At 34.2% G+C, this 20093-nt stretch overlaps 2 protein-coding genes across 2 annotated transcripts; both read right to left on the minus strand.

Annotated features, from left to right (window-relative positions):
* Nucleotides 1-360: 360 nt before the first annotated feature.
* LOC106170020 (furin) lies at nucleotides 361-13467 on the minus strand. The gene is made up of 14 exons (XM_087003724.1): nucleotides 11079-13467; nucleotides 10127-10204; nucleotides 8429-8518; nucleotides 7548-7670; nucleotides 6629-6693; nucleotides 6323-6411; nucleotides 5836-6020; nucleotides 5259-5468; nucleotides 4933-5033; nucleotides 3987-4090; nucleotides 3665-3788; nucleotides 2399-2694; nucleotides 1724-1849; nucleotides 361-1366 (listed from the first exon to the last, which is right to left on the minus strand). The coding sequence occupies exons 1-14, from the start codon at nucleotides 11277-11279 to the stop codon at nucleotides 1203-1205; spliced, it is 1956 nt and encodes a 651-aa protein (XP_086859850.1). The 5' UTR covers nucleotides 11280-13467; the 3' UTR covers nucleotides 361-1202.
* A 1715-nt stretch (nucleotides 13468-15182) lies between these two features.
* On the minus strand, nucleotides 15183-20033 carry LOC106173961 (arpin). The gene is made up of 6 exons (XM_013555312.2): nucleotides 19841-20033; nucleotides 18764-18839; nucleotides 17828-17960; nucleotides 17136-17342; nucleotides 16437-16591; nucleotides 15183-16176 (listed from the first exon to the last, which is right to left on the minus strand). The coding sequence occupies exons 1-6, from the start codon at nucleotides 19930-19932 to the stop codon at nucleotides 16168-16170; spliced, it is 672 nt and encodes a 223-aa protein (XP_013410766.2). The 5' UTR covers nucleotides 19933-20033; the 3' UTR covers nucleotides 15183-16167.
* Nucleotides 20034-20093: the final 60 nt, after the last annotated feature.

Below are 20093 nucleotides of genomic sequence, written 5' to 3' on the forward strand. Positions count from 1 at the left end.
TGGTGAAACTGGGCCCAGGAGATCAAGACTGAAGTTTGGCAAAAGCTTTTGTTCAAGAACATATTCAGAAAAATGTATTTTGTTTCATTATGCCATTTTATCTATTTAATAAGTTCAGCCTTTTTTAAGTTTGGTACAAATTGTAAACTCTATAGACCTGAAGAAAGATGAATATGCTTAAAAAATTTTGTTTGAATAAAGTATCATCTGGTAAAATGTGCATGTACAAGCACACTTCAACATTTAAAATGGCATAATTTTTTATGAAACTTTTTGGGTTTCTTGAGGTGATGTGATACAAGTCAAATATTTTAACATTTCAGTCCAACTCTAAAAAGCAGATGTCAAATAATATAAAACTTAAACCGATTCATTTCACTTTTATTGTAATATTCACCTGGTCATTTGGTATCTCCCCCCTACCTATATAAATAGCACTGCCTAATCTATTTATGTAATAATTACAGCTTAGCTATATATTGGTAAAAATAACTAAAAACTAAAAGCTTTTATTACAAATATTTTATCTGTTCTAAAATCGCTAGAAATTTCTTAATTCTAGCAGTTTATTGAAGATCACAGCAAAACATTTAGCACATTTGTAGCAAATTAAAAGATATACATATCAAGCAACCACGATCAAAATACTTTTCATAAATAATTTTAAAAGTTTAAGGCAAAAAGGAAAGCTAAATTGTTTTTCTTCAAATGAATTGTATTGAGTTGAATTTTACATAAGACATCACAGATATCAACATTCACTGATACTCAATATGTGAATTAATATCATGTATATTATACCAAGTGGCCAACAATGCAACTTTCATTACTTTCAGTTAGGGAGGATGGCTTTCAAATTTCCTTAAAGCTTTAATCTGGTACTAAATATACAAATTACTGGACTACAATTAAAGTAACTTAATATGTTCCTAAAATACCAGTAGACATAAACTCTACTGGAAATGTAAGTGGGACAGTTCTAAAGACTGTTGAAAGATATGATAGATAGGAATATTAAACCGGACTTCAGCAAGCTGCTGATCAGCTAAGTGCTGAAACTGATGTTTTCTGAAACCCCCCTTCTATTTCTTTTTCTCAAAACACACACGCACGCACGCACACACACACACTTCATGGTCACTCACACACACCTGTGTACTCTTGTACTGTTTATATCAGAACTGATGGGGTACATATTAAGGTCAATCACGATCCAGTTGACTCCTCATTCTGGCCCGAGCACTCCTCCTATTAAAGTGGCGGTAAACAACGACAAAGATGATGATGAAAATGGCCCCAGCAATCACAACTCCTATGAAAATCCATACTTTGTAGTCTATCTGGAAATCTTTATTACTTGGTTTCCCTGAAAAAGGTTGCAGCACAATTTAATATTTGTACCCTGCATAAGTTCATGTAATGTTGTATTTAATAATATGTGAAATATCTATATATGGCATCAATTTATAATAATAATAATAATAATAATAATAATAATAATAATAATAATAATATTTATTTCTTATATAGCGCATTCCATTTTTTACATTTCAATGCACTTTACAAATAATTAAAAAAAGTCTAAAAATAACAATACTAAAATACTTTAACATTTACTGATAAAATTAATTAAAGAAAGCAGAGAAAACTTATTGATATAATAATATATATAATTGATTTATACATAAAGCATGTAACTCTGAATAGACCTGCTGCACTATACCTTTGTCCTTGGGCTTACTTCCCAGCACTTTCAAGCAAGGAGACACACTGGCTGAGGCTCTCTCTCCTCCTGGCTGTGGGTCCTTGGCTGTACCCCACAGGATCAGTTCATACCACAGCAGTTTACCTGAAAATACAATCTTATATATACATGTATTACAATCATGGCACACATAACAGAAATAATCTGGTATTGACATTACGTAAAGTCCTTACTATAAAATAAGGGGTGTTTTGTGATTTTTTTTTCCATCAACCACAACACCTTTTGGGTAACATTTTACTGTTCATTCAATTTTAAATCAGTGCTTATTTCCAGAAAAATATACAATTGTCTGGACATTGCCTGCAGGACAAAATATATTCCCTCAAGTCCTGCATACCCTGAGCTTGTACATGTAATAGATGCAATGTATGTGAGCTTTTTCATTTTCAAATGTATCCATTTGTTATTCCATATCTATTCATTTGGCATTTAAGGTGGAAATTTCAGAATGAAGAAGATTGTCTTTATTGGATCTGAATCTCTGGCCATATTTTAAAATTATAAATACTGTACAGCATTTAATAAGAGAAACATCTCATTCTTCATATTCTCATTCCATCTGATTTGAATTCTTAATGCTTAGCAACAAAGCCTCCTTAAAGTTATATTTTATATCAATATGACCTTTACCTGGACTGGTATTGTCAATGGACAGTGTCCAGTTTCCTGTTGGATCTTCCCCCCAGGACTGGACAGTAGTGAACACCCAGTTCAAGGTGCCTGCCCGGTGGTCATTGGGTCTTGCTTCCAACAATCGTGACACTGTCCCCTGGGGAGAGGTCAGGATGACCCTGAGACCACTGAAGTCATCTGTTGTCAAGGCAACCCTCAACTGGACATGCTCCAGGCTGTTAACCTCTTCTGGGTTACCATGACAACCTGTTATATTCCGTTGGAGGGTGAGTGGGGCTCCACTGACAAAATCCCTAGAAAGATTTTTTTAAAATAGCAGTGCACGTAAAACTTTCCTTTTGCCACCTTCAATATGCATTTTCTATTATTAACTGGACATCACTCCATCACTCTTTATCCTACAAACATTTTCAGCACTCTTTTCCTTACTAAGTTTGAGTGGACTGTTACACTATCAATTTTATTTCATGAAAAATAGGTATGTTGGCAGAGAAAGTATTTTATATTTAAAATGATCACTTTACATATACACAGCAGAAATCCCACTGGGCATTTTCCATTTTTTTTTTACCAAGGTCTCATGGAAACACACTGTGGTACACACTTAACATCCAACCCAGACAGCAGTGCCCATCATTTTTGAAAATTTGGGAGGCACTACATACCTACCTTTTACCAGGGTCACATATTAATTTTTCACTAGATATTCGCAGACATATTTCTTTGGCTAATTCATATCACAATTCTGTGCTGAAGAAAAGTGCACATAATTCATCTGTGGCCCTGGTAGAGGGTAGGCACTACCCATCATTAAGAACACTGTCAGCCCTGATCTAGGAACACTTGTCAGTTGGAGCATTTCAATTTGAAATTACTTATTCACTTTATTTTAACTGGGCCCACTTGCCACTCCTGTGGTGTGTCTGTCAACAAATTATTGGGCAACAGTCAGCTACACTATAACAAATTACTCCGCTAAATTTTGCACGCTGTACCACACTTTCTTATCACATCTACCATGTTTATGTCTAACCTGACTAGATACCCTCCGGGGCCGTAGCGATAGTCCGAAGGTTCAATAGTCCGAAGGTTCATTGGTCTGAATGTTCACTATAGAACCTTCGGACCAATGAACCCTTGATTAAAAAATCGATGAAAATGTTACCACTTTTTCGGACCAATGAACCTTCGGACTATCGAGACGCCCCCTACCCTCCAACCAGTTACTGAACCACATAGTCTGTCACTAGTTACTATACTTACTCTCCAACTGGCTGTATATTACTGGTACACATCTGCTGTTGTCCCACTGCTGCAGAATTCCAGGTCTTTGCTATGCTTATCATCTTTGTGGCATCCAGCAAACCAAAACCAAACATGTGGCTCACTACATTACATGAGAACAAGTGATGTGCCAACACAAAACATTACATGTAATACAAAATTATAATTTTAATTTATCAAGACACTGCATGACGTCTTATTTTTCAAAACACATTTTGAACTTTTCTTTCTTGAACATAAAAAATGGATCTTGTATGACAAATTGGAAATTTCTTTTGATATATGTAGTATGTACAAGTACCATGGAATCCAGCTCCATTGGTCTGCCAGTCGCCACTACATGCTGCCTCTGGGTTGGAAGATCGGGCTAAAACATGCTGCACATCTCTCCACGTAAGACTGGGACTGAAAAAGATGTGTATTATTCCAAATCCAACACTTATCATTTTACCAACCAAGTTCACATGATAGTACTCAAAACTGTCACACATAATTAATAGTTTTTTTAATATTGTCTGCAATGAATATCAAGAACGAAACCAAACTTACATTTTGCAATTTTCATTTCAGAAATTAAGCTATTTCACTGCAACAGCACATTTTAATTTCTTGTCATTTACTTCAACAAAAGCATCACTATCTACAATGTCAAAGTGAACTCACTTGCAGCCCAGGTTCTGAATATGGGGTATACATTAATGTGACAAAACATGCAAATATGGGTCAACTTGGCTCCAAGCAATCACACAAAGTGTGATGGCAGTTGGATATGGTGGCTGGATTCATATGTGTCCATAAGTGTAAGCATATCCTGCTATTATGTTTCATGTTCCTGTGCCTTCATTTCACCAACTGCCCAAACAGTGGAACATGGCAGGATACAAAGTCAATGTCTATCAATAATCAACTCTAAAAACTTGTTTCACCGCCAGAGAAAAAAAAATATGTGCACAAACACTGAAATTACTCTATACATACACTTTTATGGTCAATAAATAAGTGAAATATTTATTATCTTATTTTTGAAAATCAGAATTTCACCACATTTGTTGGGATGCAGCTGGTTGTATTCTCCTAGCAGCTCATGCATGTTTCTTACAATGCAGTAAATGTTATGTGATAAGCAAAAAAGGGATGACATATCAATCCAGCCACGATTAATTAACCACTATCTGAAACTCTTAAAGTTTTTACTGACTTCAAACATTAAAGCAATCGCATCTACTGCAATGCTCCAATGGACTTACTTGGCTTCAAGTGCTAAAGCAATCACACCAGCAGCAACAGATGCAGCAGCAGAGGTGCCAGAAAAGTTCCCTGTGCAACTATTCCCTGCTGAAGTTGTGACCTAGAATATAAAAGTAAATTGTTGAATTAATATAGTAAATTTACTTCTAGTAAATGCAATATTGATCAATTTTACTATAATTAGAGTCTGCAAACAACATAAACCATGGTAACTTAAGTTATAATCAAAGATAAAGCAATTATTGCCATAAATCAACTAACAGAAGCAAACCCTCACAAACACACTCACAAATTATAAGCCATTTTAGAGGAAAACCAGACTTACAATACTATGTGTGCTTCCTAGCTGCCTGCTATATGCTGTTGCCATGGTTGCACTACAGACCTCAGCATATTGCGGTATGCTACCGTCACTCTGAGCCCCAGCTATAGGTATGGTGTATATACTACCTACATAGCCATCTGTTCCGCAGTTGTCAGCTTCACCGCCATTACCAGCAGCCCACACATAGATATGCCCCTTACCTTCTCTGCCCTGGAGATTTACACAATTTACACTCATTTTTTTATAAAGCATATCGACTTTCTTCACCACTGTTACAATAAAACATAGTCTATAATCATCACTGATGTAACAAATACAATTACCACTGTGACTACAAACAGCAGCACAAAAACACATCACCACTGTCACAACAAACACAATCACTTTTATCACGGAAATTTCCAAAAACACAACCAAAATTGTTATAATAAACACTATTACCACTATTGATAAACACAACAAACATTTTTTACTGTCACAACAAACTAAATCACCATTACCATATCAAGCACAATCATAACTGTCATGACAACACACGTTCTGAATTAATTTTTTATATCACCTGTAATAAACTTACCTCCATGATGCCATCCTGTAGAGCCAGCTGAGCCAGATTCTCTGGGGCATCCCAGGTCTTGCCATCATCATTCACCCCCCAGCTGTTGAGGTAAATGTCTGCAGAGTTGGCCCTGGACTCCTGGTAAAGTGTGGCTGCTTCTAAGGCATCAAATGTCTCCTTCGCTTTGTTGAAGAACTTAATAGCTGGAATGAACAATGTCCAGTGCAAAGAGTTAAACATTGCCATACTGCTAACTAATGGCAAATGCAGTGTTAGTGAATTTGCCCATAGGGATATGTAAGGAAAAGATGATATGATAAGAGAATATTGTTTGCCTTATTTGTGTTTTCCATGTTTAAGTTCCTGTGGACATTTGAAGACAAACTTTATTTCTTCACCACTTTCAAAAATATGTAGATAGACACATTTCTGTTATGTAGATAGATAGCTAAAATGAAGTATAAACAGAATATTCAAATAAAAAGATAATACCATGTTTACTTACCTCCAATTTTAGCATTGTATGCCACTCCTGTTCCACACACACTATTGTTAGCTGTTGCTGCCACTACACCTGCACAGTGGGTGCCATGGCTGGGGAGAAAACAGACATAGACACTGAAGATGAGTAGGTAAAACTTGCATATATGTTTTTATGAATCCTATAAATATATACAGATCAAGATTGTTTCTAGAATCAAATCTTTTTTGATACAAATCAACTGTGCATTATCATTAGACAAGATAATAATTTGTTTCAAAGCATTAAAAGGGGGTGATAGAGTGTTCAGTAGGAGATGAGCTATAATACCTTCTGCCTTCAGGAGGACTCATGTTTTTGTCACTATCAATAAGGTTCCAACTTATATCAGGATCCTGAAATCAAAAGGAAACAAAATGGTATGTAACATATAACAAGATTAATTTATTAACATATAATAAGATTAAAGATTATTTAATTACTTGTTTCTCAAACAGCTTTTATTTTTATCAGAGGTCAGAGGGGAGAAAATTTAAAAATATATATTTTTTTAATAATTACTTTTTAAACTAAAATCTCACTAATGTACTACTGTAAAACTTGTAAGTTTTCATGTTTATTTTATTCCGATGTGACTGTATGATCGAAAAAAAAAAATTTCTGGCTCAATTTTCTATTTTGCAATTTTTGAGGTCAGAAGAGTTTGAGAAACCAGTAATCAAAAATATCTGTCTTAAAGTAGGCTTTCTACTGCAGCTGCAAGTTTTTTTTTTCGTTTTGATAGAACTAAGAAGCTGATAAATGAAATACTCGTATCCCATAAAAATAAAAGTGAGCCCCATTAGCATCATGAGATCACAGATATTTGCTCACACACACACACACACACACACACTCTCACACACACACACACACACACACATTATAATGGTCAGCCTTCCTGAAGACATCTACTGTACTAAGTAATATATACCGACTGATTCACTGATTGACTATGGGGACAGTTTGGGGGTATAATTCACAGATATACTTTATTAGTTATAGTGACTCCTTATAATCAAAAGAAAGTTAGAAATTGTTATTTTTTAGCTAGTCATCAACCTAAAAAGACAATTGGTAACATATTTTTGATTAACGAGTACATGTAACCTACATGATTGTATTTTTAGAATAATATTTTATATTACATATGATATCAATTGTAATATTAATAGAAATCTGCAATATAATATTTTGAATGGTTACCTACATAATTCTCCTTAATATCTGGATGTTCAATGTCCAACCCATCATCATTGACCACTACGGTCACTCCTTGACCAGTGTATCCTTGCTCCCACGCCTCACTTATGTGCATACTGGACCCTGAACCCTGCAAAATATTGTAAAATATAATGAAATTCATTAGTGACCATTAACATCAAAGATAAAACACTCCAATACTATAAATTAGTTGCATATCAACATAATCACCACTTTTAAAACAAATATCATCATTGTCATAAAAAACAACTGTTGACTCAATCATATCCATGTTGACTAGTGTATCCTTATATGTACTGCTAGTAACAATTATTTTACTATTTTGTATGGTTGGACTCTTTTTATATACCATACCAGCATTAATGTTATCAATTATATAATTGCTGTTTTACATTTTCTAGGGCTATATGTTCATTTGTTTGAAACCATAAGAATGTTGCTGTTTGTCATCAGCTCAAATCAGCAAATTCATCCCGATGTATTTTGTAATGTGACAGCATTATCTCATAACATGACAATGTTTTATTCTGCACTCTCAAAGTAGATATATAAGGTAATAGATCCTAACTTTTTGAACCACGTCCTTGAAGCAAACTTTCAGTCTACAGTAAAAACTTGAAAATTTACTCGGTCTTGAAAATTTTTTCAGAAGACAATTCTCCACTGACATATTTTTTTTTTTTTTTTCACTTTAAAAATTTCATCAAACTTGAAAATGGGCCACTGGATAATTTTGAAAAGTTCTTCACCTAATAGTGCCACGTCAGATTCAGGCATTTTCAAATATTAATTAATTTTTAAGTGACAAAATTTTCAAGTTTTTCTTCAGTGGATCTGGCCTTTATTTTGTCAGAACTTTGACCCTACCAGGTACCACTCTTGTTGTGGCCACTCCGGGTCATTTAACTCTTCCCTGACCTCTCTGGTCTTATAGGACTGCTGCTCACACCACACAATCTGGAAAGACCACAAAATGATTTCAATGAAATTAAGAATTAATTGTACAAGAAAACATGCACGCAATCATTTAAAATGTAATACATAGTTGTTAATTGTGAATGTGAAAATTCATGTTTTAACAACCAGTATTTGATTATATAATTCTTTTACTTTAATGTATTTAAGTTTAATAGATCATTTAAGATTTTAAAATAAAGATATCAAGGAAAGAAATCAAACAAGTAACATCCAACAGTCAACAAATTTCATTTATACCCAACATCTTAATCCCAGGATTTTTTCACTTTAAAGCATTTAGTCTAGCAAGTCTGTTTATAATAAATTTACTCAACTGAAACCTTTTATTCATAAACTATCTGTTTTAATGTGGCATCACAGTACAGACTTTACATGTAACATGCTCTCATCAGCACACCTGGGAAGCTATCACCTCTGCATGCAGGTAGTTGCCATTACCTGGAGTTAAACCCTGTTTACACCTGGAGTCTTCCACTTAACTCTCACCTGTATCTGGCTAGTATAAAGCATCTCGCAAATCAGTTTTAAAGTGCATTTCCATTAGAAATATCATTTTGAAACAGCCTTAGATTCTTTTTAATAATTTTTGTGCAAAAAAAAAATTTTTGTCCACAAACATGTTTTGGTGTGTCTGTGCAGGCATCACTGGAAGTCTTTAAAAGTTTCTTTTTTCTTTTTTTTTTCTATCTAATCTATGCCATAAAGTTTTCAGCTTACTGGCCATTTGGGACACCACTTTCTTAAAATCTACTGGTCTGACTCAAGATGCACTTGTCCAAATAAAAATTTCAATATGACTTCGGGCCTTTTCCCTGCATTGCAGGACCTTGATTTTGTTAAACATTTTTTTTAAGAATCATCATGTAACAGGAGCATTTCAGAAAAAAATTCAATCAAATTGAAAGTTCTTTTGAAAACTTACAGTAAAAATCTAATGGCGATGTAGGACCACTAAATGAAAGTTTGTTGCATTCAATGCAGGCAGACAATGAAATGACTCAAAAATAAAATTCACAAGTCCCCATAATCATTCACCAACAACTAAATAGTGACCCAAAGTATCTGACAGCCTCCCCTGACTATATAAATGCTGAAATCATTCTCTCAGTGAACATTTTTAATTATAGAGTACATCGTTAGGTCATAGTTATTGTAAAAGTGTACTTGTTCCAAAATATCAAAACAAATAATGAAATTATGAAAGTTATTTAAAATTAGAAACTTAAGAACTAAAAAAACTGATATAGACTGGAATATTGTCTATGGATTTTGAGAGGACCATTAAAATGAAAACTGCTGACATTTCAAGGCAACTGAATTTTTTCTTAATAAAGGTATAATGCTCACTGAGTACTTATAAAGTAAAAAAAAAATATAATACTAATGATGATAATCATGATGATAATAAAAGGATTTCCTACTGTTCCTTTAGCTTTCATCTAGTGTCTATAATTCATTAAAAAAAATTAGTTTCAGAGATTACTGGTCCCGCCTCCATAACAGTGGATCAGCATGCATTTGTAATTGGATGTGGCAGAGGTACAATGTTTCCAGTAATCTCAGAAAGACAGGGCGCTATAAACCTACCTCTGGATCTTTCCGAATTTCAGCGCATGGGGAGGATTTGTATCCATCTGAATCCCACAGGTAGAATTTACCAAATATCTGAAAAATGTCAAACATTGAAAGTCAATCAGAGAACCAACTATCAATGACAATTTAATGTACAACAAAATGAAGCTTCCCAGCAGAGTATATGGTACATGAGAAATCTTAAATAAATTGCTACACTAAAAGAAATATGCTTCTGAAACTGATAATCTCCAAGGACTTAATATTCATCCTTGATGTTAGTTGAGTGAGAATAAAGTGTTATATATTATATCTATAAGCATTTTATATCCATTCCTAAAAAAGTATTGAAAAAACATAAAAACTGAATAGAAGACATAAAACAAAGAAATCCATAGTCACATATTACTACTAGGTCCACAAAAGATGGATGGTGAAAGAAGCAAGATGATTTCTTAAAATTATCTGCAATTGTCACTTCAAAAGATTATGCCAATCTAAAAACAAGGCACCAAAGCTATCAAATGTACACACATAAAGCAGAAAAAAATGTTGATGTGCAAAAAATAGGGTTTAATCAAGTTTAATACAATACTACATAATGTTTCACAGCATAAACACCAACATTTTTCAATTATGTACTAGTACTACGTCACATGGACATTTAAAAAAGGAATCCAGTAAGACTGTGTATTTTAGTCCATTTAGTATTTCACTCCAGTTAGTTTGAAGATAATAAGTCACAGAGTTATATACATCTATTAATTTTGTTGTGTTTATGGTAATAATTGGATGGTGAAGACATAGACAACAGAGGTAGGTGATGGCTCATTGTATAGACACACTGACAGCGATGGTGATATGGACAGACACAATGTTCAGATATTATGCAGACACATGTACCGTAGTGTCTGTATATAAAAATTGGTAACAACAAAATATATTTTGAAGAGATTTTTGTACTTACATGAACAGCATGTACATATCCATATGTATTAGCAAGGTGTCTGGACAGCTCTGCGTCTTCTCTTAAAAGTTTTACTGCTACAGGTTGCTGTTTGGTCAAGTTCTGTTTGTTTCCATCAACTAACAAAACACAGGTGAGAACACAAAGGTAAAAAAGCAGCTGTAAACATAGTCTAGACCACTCCTTTATATGGGCAGTCATATCTTTGGTCTTATGTCTTGTTTATCAATATATTAGTAAAATCCCTGAGGCCACACTTTGCGGCTGTGCAAATGTCTGTCTGTGGAATCTTCCTTAATTCCTGCAGACTTACTGTATTATTTCTGTTCTTTTACACGTAAATGTATATCCAAACTGTAATCCTGTACTCTGTTGTGGCTGGCTATTTTAGACCTCACAGAAGCTGAGATTTATAACTGATAGTCAGTGCTTATCATCAGAAGATTTTTTTTCCTGAAATAATATCTCCGAGTTCAATTCCTCTGTGCCCTTTGCCAATTGGTGTCTGTTGATTCCAAGTCCTTATGTTCAACCTGTAGTATTTATACTATCCTAAGATATCATACATTTGAATACTTCATACACCTTGGGTAGAATAATCCTAATTAGTCTTAGATCAGAAAAGGGAGAAATCTAAAGACCTGCAGAACATCAACTCATTAGGATCTCACTGTCCACTTTTCTGTACTGTGCATTTGAGAGAGCCATAAACCCTAAATATTAATATATACCAATATACATATATTCCTTTCTGGGATTATTTGTAGTTCTGGCAACCATGTGTGCACATTTATTACCATTGTGTTATGTCTCCAGCACATGCATTTGCACGCATTTCCAGGTGGAACCAGGCAAACTGTGCCACAGGTAGAGCTCTGTGGCAACATCCATCAAGCTACAGCACCATTTGTACATTCCTTGTAGATATCCTGAGGTACCTCTTTCGCCAGCAGACCCATTATTTGTGGAATGGAATACTTTGATGTTCCTGAACTCTCCCATATATATGTCCTAAACCACTCTCAGACTGCCACTTGTCCAGTCATTAGTTATGATGAGAACAGGGGGAGGGGGCTGCAGTATTGGGATAAAAATTACATTTTGGGGAAAAAAATAATGATAACACAACTGTCACGACAGAAAAAAAAAGTCACCATGATAAAATTTGCTTAATTCTTAGGATATCAGTACTAATCTTCTCTTACTTTTATGAACAGAGAGAAAATATAAAACATATCCAGTATACTGGTGAACACAGGTAGCATGTGTGTCAGCAATGGATCAGGTTCCAGATGTTACCCTCAGCTGGCCTCTGGTTGTTCCTAGTATTACTTCTAGGAGTGAAAACAGTCGGCACCCAATGCAAATACATTACCTGCTCGATCCCTACCTGTCCACATTATCTCCTTATCACACCTTGTTAAGGAGATTTAGACTGCTCCTTATAACACCCAGGTTTTGTGCTGAGTGCTATTTTTTGCATTCATGTAATTGTACATGTAGTTGAGGGCAAGGTAAAAAGTTTCAGAACTAATACTGTAAACACATAACTATGCTGTACATTTTTTTTCAAAGGTCATTTGGCATGCAATTTAGTTATGTTCTACAAGATCATTTATCTGTTAAGTGAAATTGCTACGAGAAACATTTTGAACTTCTTTAATACCAGGATATACAGAGTAAGAAATTGATATCTAGATATATGTTTCATTTTCCCCATTTATATTAACTGATATCACTAATCGGTTTAACAAGAATGCTTGTATGTTTGCATTGGTTCTTAAAAGGTCGACATATGTATGTTCAAACACTATCTCTGCAGGCCCGTAGCCGGGGGGGGGTTCAGGGGGTTCGAAAGAACCGCCCCTTTTGCTAAGAAAAGGTCCACTTTGGGTAAAATTTGATCTAGGTATATGAAGTTTTGCTGGAAAAAGGTCCACTTTTTCAGAAAAAGAACCCCCCTTTTCAAAACCCTGGCTACGGGCCTGCTCTGTATAATTGCCTATCACTCAGCAAACCAGTTCCCAGCAGTATTAACCTAAGAGTGCAATTCCAGCAGTGCCATGCACAGAAGAGGTAAAGGTTGGATTACAGATCACTGCTTAGCATCATTTAATGCATAACATAATACCCCTGGATCAGTGAAAACTTCAGGTGAAACATAAATGTCTGACCTGAGCTGAAGTCTGATAAGGTTATAGATAGAGATCTCGGGCAGGAAAAAAAACTGATACATTGAATTTCGCTAAGATTGTCAATAATTTTCATAATTATATCAAATGCATCAATAATTATATATGATTACCAAGCACCAATGTACTATAGAAAAACAACTAAAAATACTGAACAAAATTATTTTCAAACACAACTTATCTTAATTGTAATAAAATGTGTAAATTGTAAAACTTACAATTGTGCTCTATAGTAAATTTTCACTGAGTCTTGTAAAAAGGAAGATCTTGAATGCTTTTCAGACAGAAGCAGTAGATTAATATTAACTATTTTAAATAACACAACAGAAATCTTAATATATAACACAACAGAAATCTTAATATACACCATCCATTCATACCAAGGCCAGACAGTTGTTCTGAGCAATAGCTATAAACTGGACACATCCTTTCATACTTTTATGTGGACTCTTTGCATACCCTGGGGCATCCCCTAAGAACATCCAGCACTTCAAAGGTTAGCAAGTGCTTATTCAATTGGGAAAATGCCAAGAATTAAAACCCTTTCAAAATTAATATATTACTGCAACATACATGCATTTCATATCTGAATTTTGCATTTATGAGGAGCACAAATTTGACATACGAGGATATGTATTCTGCTCTTGGTGGTATTCTCAGTGCAGGACATCCCACTGGTCACAGAATTAACATATTTGTTTCTGAATGTTCAATTTGAGCTCACACTAGTACTGAACATAATCTAAATTCTAAATATACTCTAATTTCTAATTTGGCAAAAGAAAAAATGTAGTATTTGACTGAAATTTACCAAAAATATCACCAGTTTGTTAAAAAAATTGATTTAACTAGATTAATTTCATCTCTTAGGGAATGGAGAGCATAATTTAGTCATTCTTTTACTGTATTCAGTATGATGATGCAGATTATGATACACTTCACAAAATTTTTACCTATGTAAAACACTTAATATATCATATTTTATCAATCCTAGCGCCTATGAATTTAAGTGGTGACCGTGTTTATAGAAAATAAAAACCCTAGTTACCAACCAGGTGTACACAGACTGATCATGTGCTATGGCTAAGTGCAGAGTGTGACCTATGATCTCTTCAACACACTCCCAGAGTGTACAAATCAATGCAGAGATGTTAAGAATTTGTAATCCAGATTTCTGAATTTTTGTCATATCTGTGGAGCATGCCATAAATGTTAAAGCACATTTCACAATCAAATCAAATTACTCCAGGGTGAAGAAAAGACATTTCCCAAAAGAGGTGCTTACTGCTGCAGTAAAGAATCAAATTCCGCCCTAACGGGACATTCAGAGATTACAAATTAAGAGGTCTGATTCAGAGGCATATATTTTTAATCTTGGTCTGCTCCTCGGCACACGTTTAGTCATCACTTATAATCACACATTACTTAAAAGTCAAGGTAGATGAAGATAAATAGATATTATTTAATAACAGGCATATATATATATATATATATATATATATATATATATATATATATATATATATATAGTATACTTGATAATAAAGATAAAGATTTTCAAATTCATCAGGCTAATCAAAAAAAAATACACATATACGAATTTAACTTTAACTGAATGAGATTTGTAAAAGTGTGATAATTCATCAACAGATCATCCACTATTAAGTCAATGCATTGTGAGCCAGGACCAGCTTGGGTGTGAGTGTTGTGCACTGTGCAGAACAACTATAAGAGGAGAAGATTGTAATAGGTGTGGTAGATAAAACTGTGGTAGATGTGAATAGCTAAAAGAACTGCCTGACAACTGTAGCATTTTATCTACTCTAACTGCGACAGTAATATAAATGCATAGGACTATGTTTTTCAGTTTTTAAAAAATGTAGCATTTAATTTAGCAATGACCAAAATGTCGTCATTTTTATCATCTTCATTTACATATTAATCTTTTTTCATTTATTCAGTAATTAAGTCATTTAAATGAAAATTATAATTAACTCCAAAATAGTGTTCATATTACCCCCTTTTGCATTCACATCACATATTTTGTGCCTTTGACCATGTTTGTCAAATTTAAATTTAAAATCTTTCTTGTTATCTTTGTAAGAAATTGACTTGAGATGGATGGGAAGAAATCAAATCTTCCAGTTACAAAATTTATTATAAAAATAATGACTGAAATGTACATATATATAAATATAGGTGTAAACATTATACAAATATGTTCATTATGCATGTATAATTGTAAGCACTAGGAAGCAAATACAATAGAGACAAGGATCCAGGAAGAGCGCTCTGTGTATATCCCTGTCACATGATGTTACAATAGACTGCTAAGCATATTTTGATCAAAGGGCTTTGTGTAAACCCCTTGTTCTGATTAACATTTATCTGGGACTAAATGTCATTTTCTGAATGAAAAAATGAAAATAAAACAGCTTCAAAAACAGAACATAGCAAACAAATTTTATAACAGCTATTGTGTCTCTAAGCTGATTTCAATGGCCTTATTTCTTCTGAAATATCTATTGAAACAAGTCAAACTTTTCTTTGTTTTGAAGAACAGTTATTTCAATTTGCATCTCAGAATCAATCTATTCCACCAAAATACATCCACAAAACACAAAAATATCTGACAAACTTGTCCAAATGCCAATACAGCATTCTTGTTCCTTTCAGTGATGTTTCACCATAGGTTTTCAAAGGAAGTTCTTGACGAAATATTTACTTGTAAGTGTGTGACAGGTAAGTTAACATCTGCAAAAACATTGGCCTGACATATTGGTGTTAGAAATATTTTTGCACATTGCTGATAATATATGATTGTATACTTCCCTATGTTATTCTCTTGAGATATATTTTTCCAATTTATTGCATTAATTTCGAATCCTGTTCCAACCTTAGTCATCCTAAAAAGAAAAGGTTGAGAAATAACCATCATATACATGACAAAAGTTTTATAAGTAAATAAATAGTCAGGTATACGTATATAAAATTAGAAAGAAAAGAACAGGTAAATTATAAGATTTTCCTGGGCAAATGGCAGCAAATGTGTTTCAATGTATTTTAATAGTGAGTATTCAAAATTAATGTTGGTTAGTTTATTCACCAAATTTACAGAGAGAGAGAGAGAGAGAGAGAGAGAGAGAGAGAGAGAGAGAGAACTCACCCATTCATCCTCATCAACCCCCTGGGTGTCCTCCATTTCCTCATGTTGCTGACTCTTCACTGTCATTATCTTGTCTGTCCAAGAGGAACCCACCACCTCCCCTCCTGCATAATTGGACACCGTGGATTTCAGGGTGTCTAGCTTGGATATGCTGCCTGACAACAGTAAACAGTCACCATTCCATAATTTCTGCATGTTTTTATGTGTCAACCACAATAACATTATTATTGCCAAGATGTGACCCATTACCATTATTTACTAATACTTATCTATTTAATTATTAATTAAACAAATTTATTTATTTTTAACTCTTTTTAATGAAAATGTGGCTGATTATTGTAGAGAATGATTAATTGGAATAAATTTCACTTAAGTCTTTTTTTTTTTTTTGCTTTTGTCTAAAATAAAGACATTTTAAAAATGATGATATTGTGCTATTATCTTTTTGACTTTAAGTTATAGAGAGGGATAAGACTGCCATTTAGTGAAAAAGTTGGTAAATATTGTGTGGGTCCATGGGGTTGCCTAGGTCTATGATATTATCAGCTCCCAAAAAAAGTCAGAAATCTGCCGATAGTCAGAAAAATCTCATCCCTGTATAAAACAATGCATGCCATGCCTCTCCAATGTAAAATCATCATTCTATTTAACTGAATAAAATTAACTTTAAGTTAGAGCCTGTTTGGTAAGAAGACTTACTAATAAAAGGTCCATTCCCCGAGGTTTTAACACGTACATCATCCCCCTCTACCAGCTCCAAATGTTCCACAGCCTGCTCCGTCACCCAGAATGACAGACAGTTCTGTGGTCTGTGACGTGTCACTAAAGCATCCAACTCCTGCTTTGACACTATTCTTGCCACCTCATCAATAGTAAGTCTGTCAGTGTCTCCTTTGGCTTCTACCTCTGTGATAAAGATGACAATAAGGATACATAAACAAGTCTGAGGACAGTTTGTGTTATTCTGAAAGGGAATCTGCATGGCTTAACTTGCTGCCCAGTTTAGTTTAGTTTTTCCTTATTTTTGGTACATATGTTTTGTGTAACATTAACTGACAACTGGAATAAAAGTCATAAAATATGGAATCATTTCAAAGATAGTTTTGCTTATGTATTAACAATGATATAGTGATGTCAAGTTACAATAATTGATCAGATTCATCCAGTTTCTGAGATGACTGGAAACTGACCCTTACTGTCAACCATGCCTCTGGAAGCAATCACAATATAACAAAGGTTTCTTTTCAGCAACTCTCTTAATATAAACTGAGGATGGTCTTGCAGAATGGGCTTGTGAAAAGATATCTTAACTTCTGCCCTATAACCAACACATAAAATGAAAAAAAAAGACATTTTCCAGGATTGCATATATTATATGTCAATTAACTTACTGTAAGAAGAGTTCAGAAATCCAGTATTCACTTTCTTGGTCTCACTGAAATTTGGTTCAATTTCCTTTCCTGACCTGTCAAACTGGCGTCTGTGGGCCCTACTCACACTGATGTGAAACACAAAATACCTGGTCTGAAATTGTAGAGTGAAACCTTACTTTACATCAAAAACTGCTCTAGATATGATTGTTTATGTCTATATAGAGAATAACCCAATGATTAAGTGAAATAAGGCATGGGGGTAACAATAATTTGGTATTTGTGTTAAAAAAATTATGCCTACAAGTATAAGCTTGGATTGTGTGTTCTCCTTATTGGTCAACCCTAAACATTTAAGGTATAAAAGTGAAAGTTTTGATATTATCAAATCAAACACTTGATTGACAGACACTGGGATCTGTCAGAAGTCACAAAGGCAGGCATGGCATTTTTCCACTAAAGATTTTAATTTTTCCTGCGTATCATAAGTAATAAAGGTAGTGTGCACTGTTACAAAATTTTCAGCATTTATTACAAGCATCACATTCCTAAAATATCCCAAATTTCATTGCAATATCTTCAAAACTGTTGAAGTTTTCGAACTTTGAAATAAGCACATGAGCCACACCAGAGAAACAACAGTAAAAAGGACCCTAGGATCCTTAAAAGGTGGTGCCATCCCTGGACAATTCTATTTTTTTCCACATAAAGAATAATATAATCCTTTTATATTGCTGTGCATGAGGGAAGAGTTTTTATTAATTTATTAAATTTATATTTAGTATCAATATTCAATATCCAGACAATGACATAGACCCCCCATGGAGGTGGTGTCCCTGTGAGTGAGCTAGTCTTGACAGAGAGCTAATTGAGGAGATGCGCAACAGGTACCCGTCTACAACACCAAGTTTAATTACTGTGTTCTATATTTGTGATGACAGAGGCAAACTCTCCAACCTTTTCTGACTTGACATCTGTTATGACATGCCTTGACCTGGCTTGTATAGTGCCCTCCAACAGAATTCCCTGGCCTCTGGATAATAAATACGTACAGTGTTTTAGAAGAATCATACTAATTAAGTTATTATTCATATAAACAGATAAAATAGTATGTTCTAAATGTAAAGAGCTTCACGCTCAACTGTCACCCTGATTTGTTAACAAACCTGGTAAATGCAATTGGACTAGTACTTAGTATATGCATTATTGGGAATCCATGCTTGCTTTATACTAAGATCTAATAAACGGATATATTAGATCTTAGCTTTATATTCAATAAGTCAGATACTGGGGGACTTACCGGGTTGTGTTATGTAGCCAGTCGTGTTTAAAGATCAAAATATACTACAATGAATCACATTTGATTGATATGTGACAACTTACCAGTTAAATTGTTTTGGTATTTCACTACACAGATAGACGAGTGTTGAGTTTTCATTGCATCAGGGAAATGTTCGGTAACTAAGGTATAGGCACTAGTATATAGTACGCAGTAATGAACAAGTGTTTTCTGTAGTCAATCTTGGCGTTGTAGAATAAGAGCATTATTATATGTACTTATATGATATTTGAAAAAAATAGAGGACTCTGGTTCTTTTCACTCTGCCACACTTGAAATTAGAATGAATTTACCCTAAATCTATGCAAGAAACCCATAGGATCTGTTATTCTACATTCTATATATAGAACCTACTGCAAGTACAAATTGCCAAGATGTCCTTGACAAACAGAATTGCAACTACTTTCTCAATAAATTCATGTTTACGTCAACAACATTATTATTCATAGTATTTCTACTTGAGGCCAGCGGTAACGAATAATGAAGTTATTGCCCTTGTTGCTTACCTGTTCACTTATCAATCCAGTACTCTATTCACTTGTTAATTCTACTGAGACTGACAGTGATGATGCAGGGGTCATATATAATTACATACATGTACCTGGGTTTGTTCATTGAGAAGTTTATTCTTGTAAAGTCGAGCAAAAGAGGGAGCAAAAGCAATGTCCTCACTGAGTGGATTAACTTTAACTTACTCTTGATATTGCCTCGGTTCCCAAGTCCCACCCAAATTGTGATTTTCAACTGGCAAAGATTGCAGCGGTTTATTATCGTAGATCCGACTCATGTCTTTTCCCGTGAACGATATGTACAAAGCGAGGTTGGTCTGGCGAGGCCTTTTCCTCTTTTCCCTTTCGTTCTCTCCAAGATAAGCCTGTGACCCTTACATCATATTCTTATTATGCCCATTTTGTTTATTTATATTGATGCAATCGGTCATATAGACTT

Source organism: Lingula anatina, chromosome 2, assembly GCF_051362555.1.
Source record: "Lingula anatina isolate TDL-2025a chromosome 2, LinAna3.0, whole genome shotgun sequence".
In the NCBI taxonomy this organism is placed as follows: domain Eukaryota; kingdom Metazoa; phylum Brachiopoda; class Lingulata; order Lingulida; family Lingulidae; genus Lingula; species Lingula anatina.

Excerpts from the sequence above, each read along its gene's own strand:
- LOC106170020 (XM_087003724.1), bottom strand. The coding sequence starts at position 11,279 with ATGACTGCCCATATAAAGGAGTGGTCTAGACTATGTTTACAGCTGCTT. Across the intron at positions 5,469-5,835 it reads TACAGGATGGCATCATGGAG|GGCAGAGAAGGTAAGGGGCA; the intron begins GTAAGTTTATTA and ends GTAAATCTCCAG. Across the intron at positions 5,034-5,258 it reads TAGGAAGCACACATAGTATT|GTCACAACTTCAGCAGGGAA; the intron begins GTAAGTCTGGTT and ends TTTATATTCTAG.
- LOC106173961 (XM_013555312.2), bottom strand. The coding sequence starts at position 19,932 with ATGAGTCGGATCTACGATAATAAACCGCTGCAATCTTTGCCAGTTGAA. Across the intron at positions 18,840-19,840 it reads GAACCGAGGCAATATCAAGA|AGGCCAGGGAATTCTGTTGG; the intron begins GTAAGTTAAAGT and ends TTTATTATCCAG. Across the intron at positions 16,592-17,135 it reads GGGGAATGGACCTTTTATTA|GCAGCATATCCAAGCTAGAC; the intron begins GTAAGTCTTCTT and ends TACTGTTGTCAG.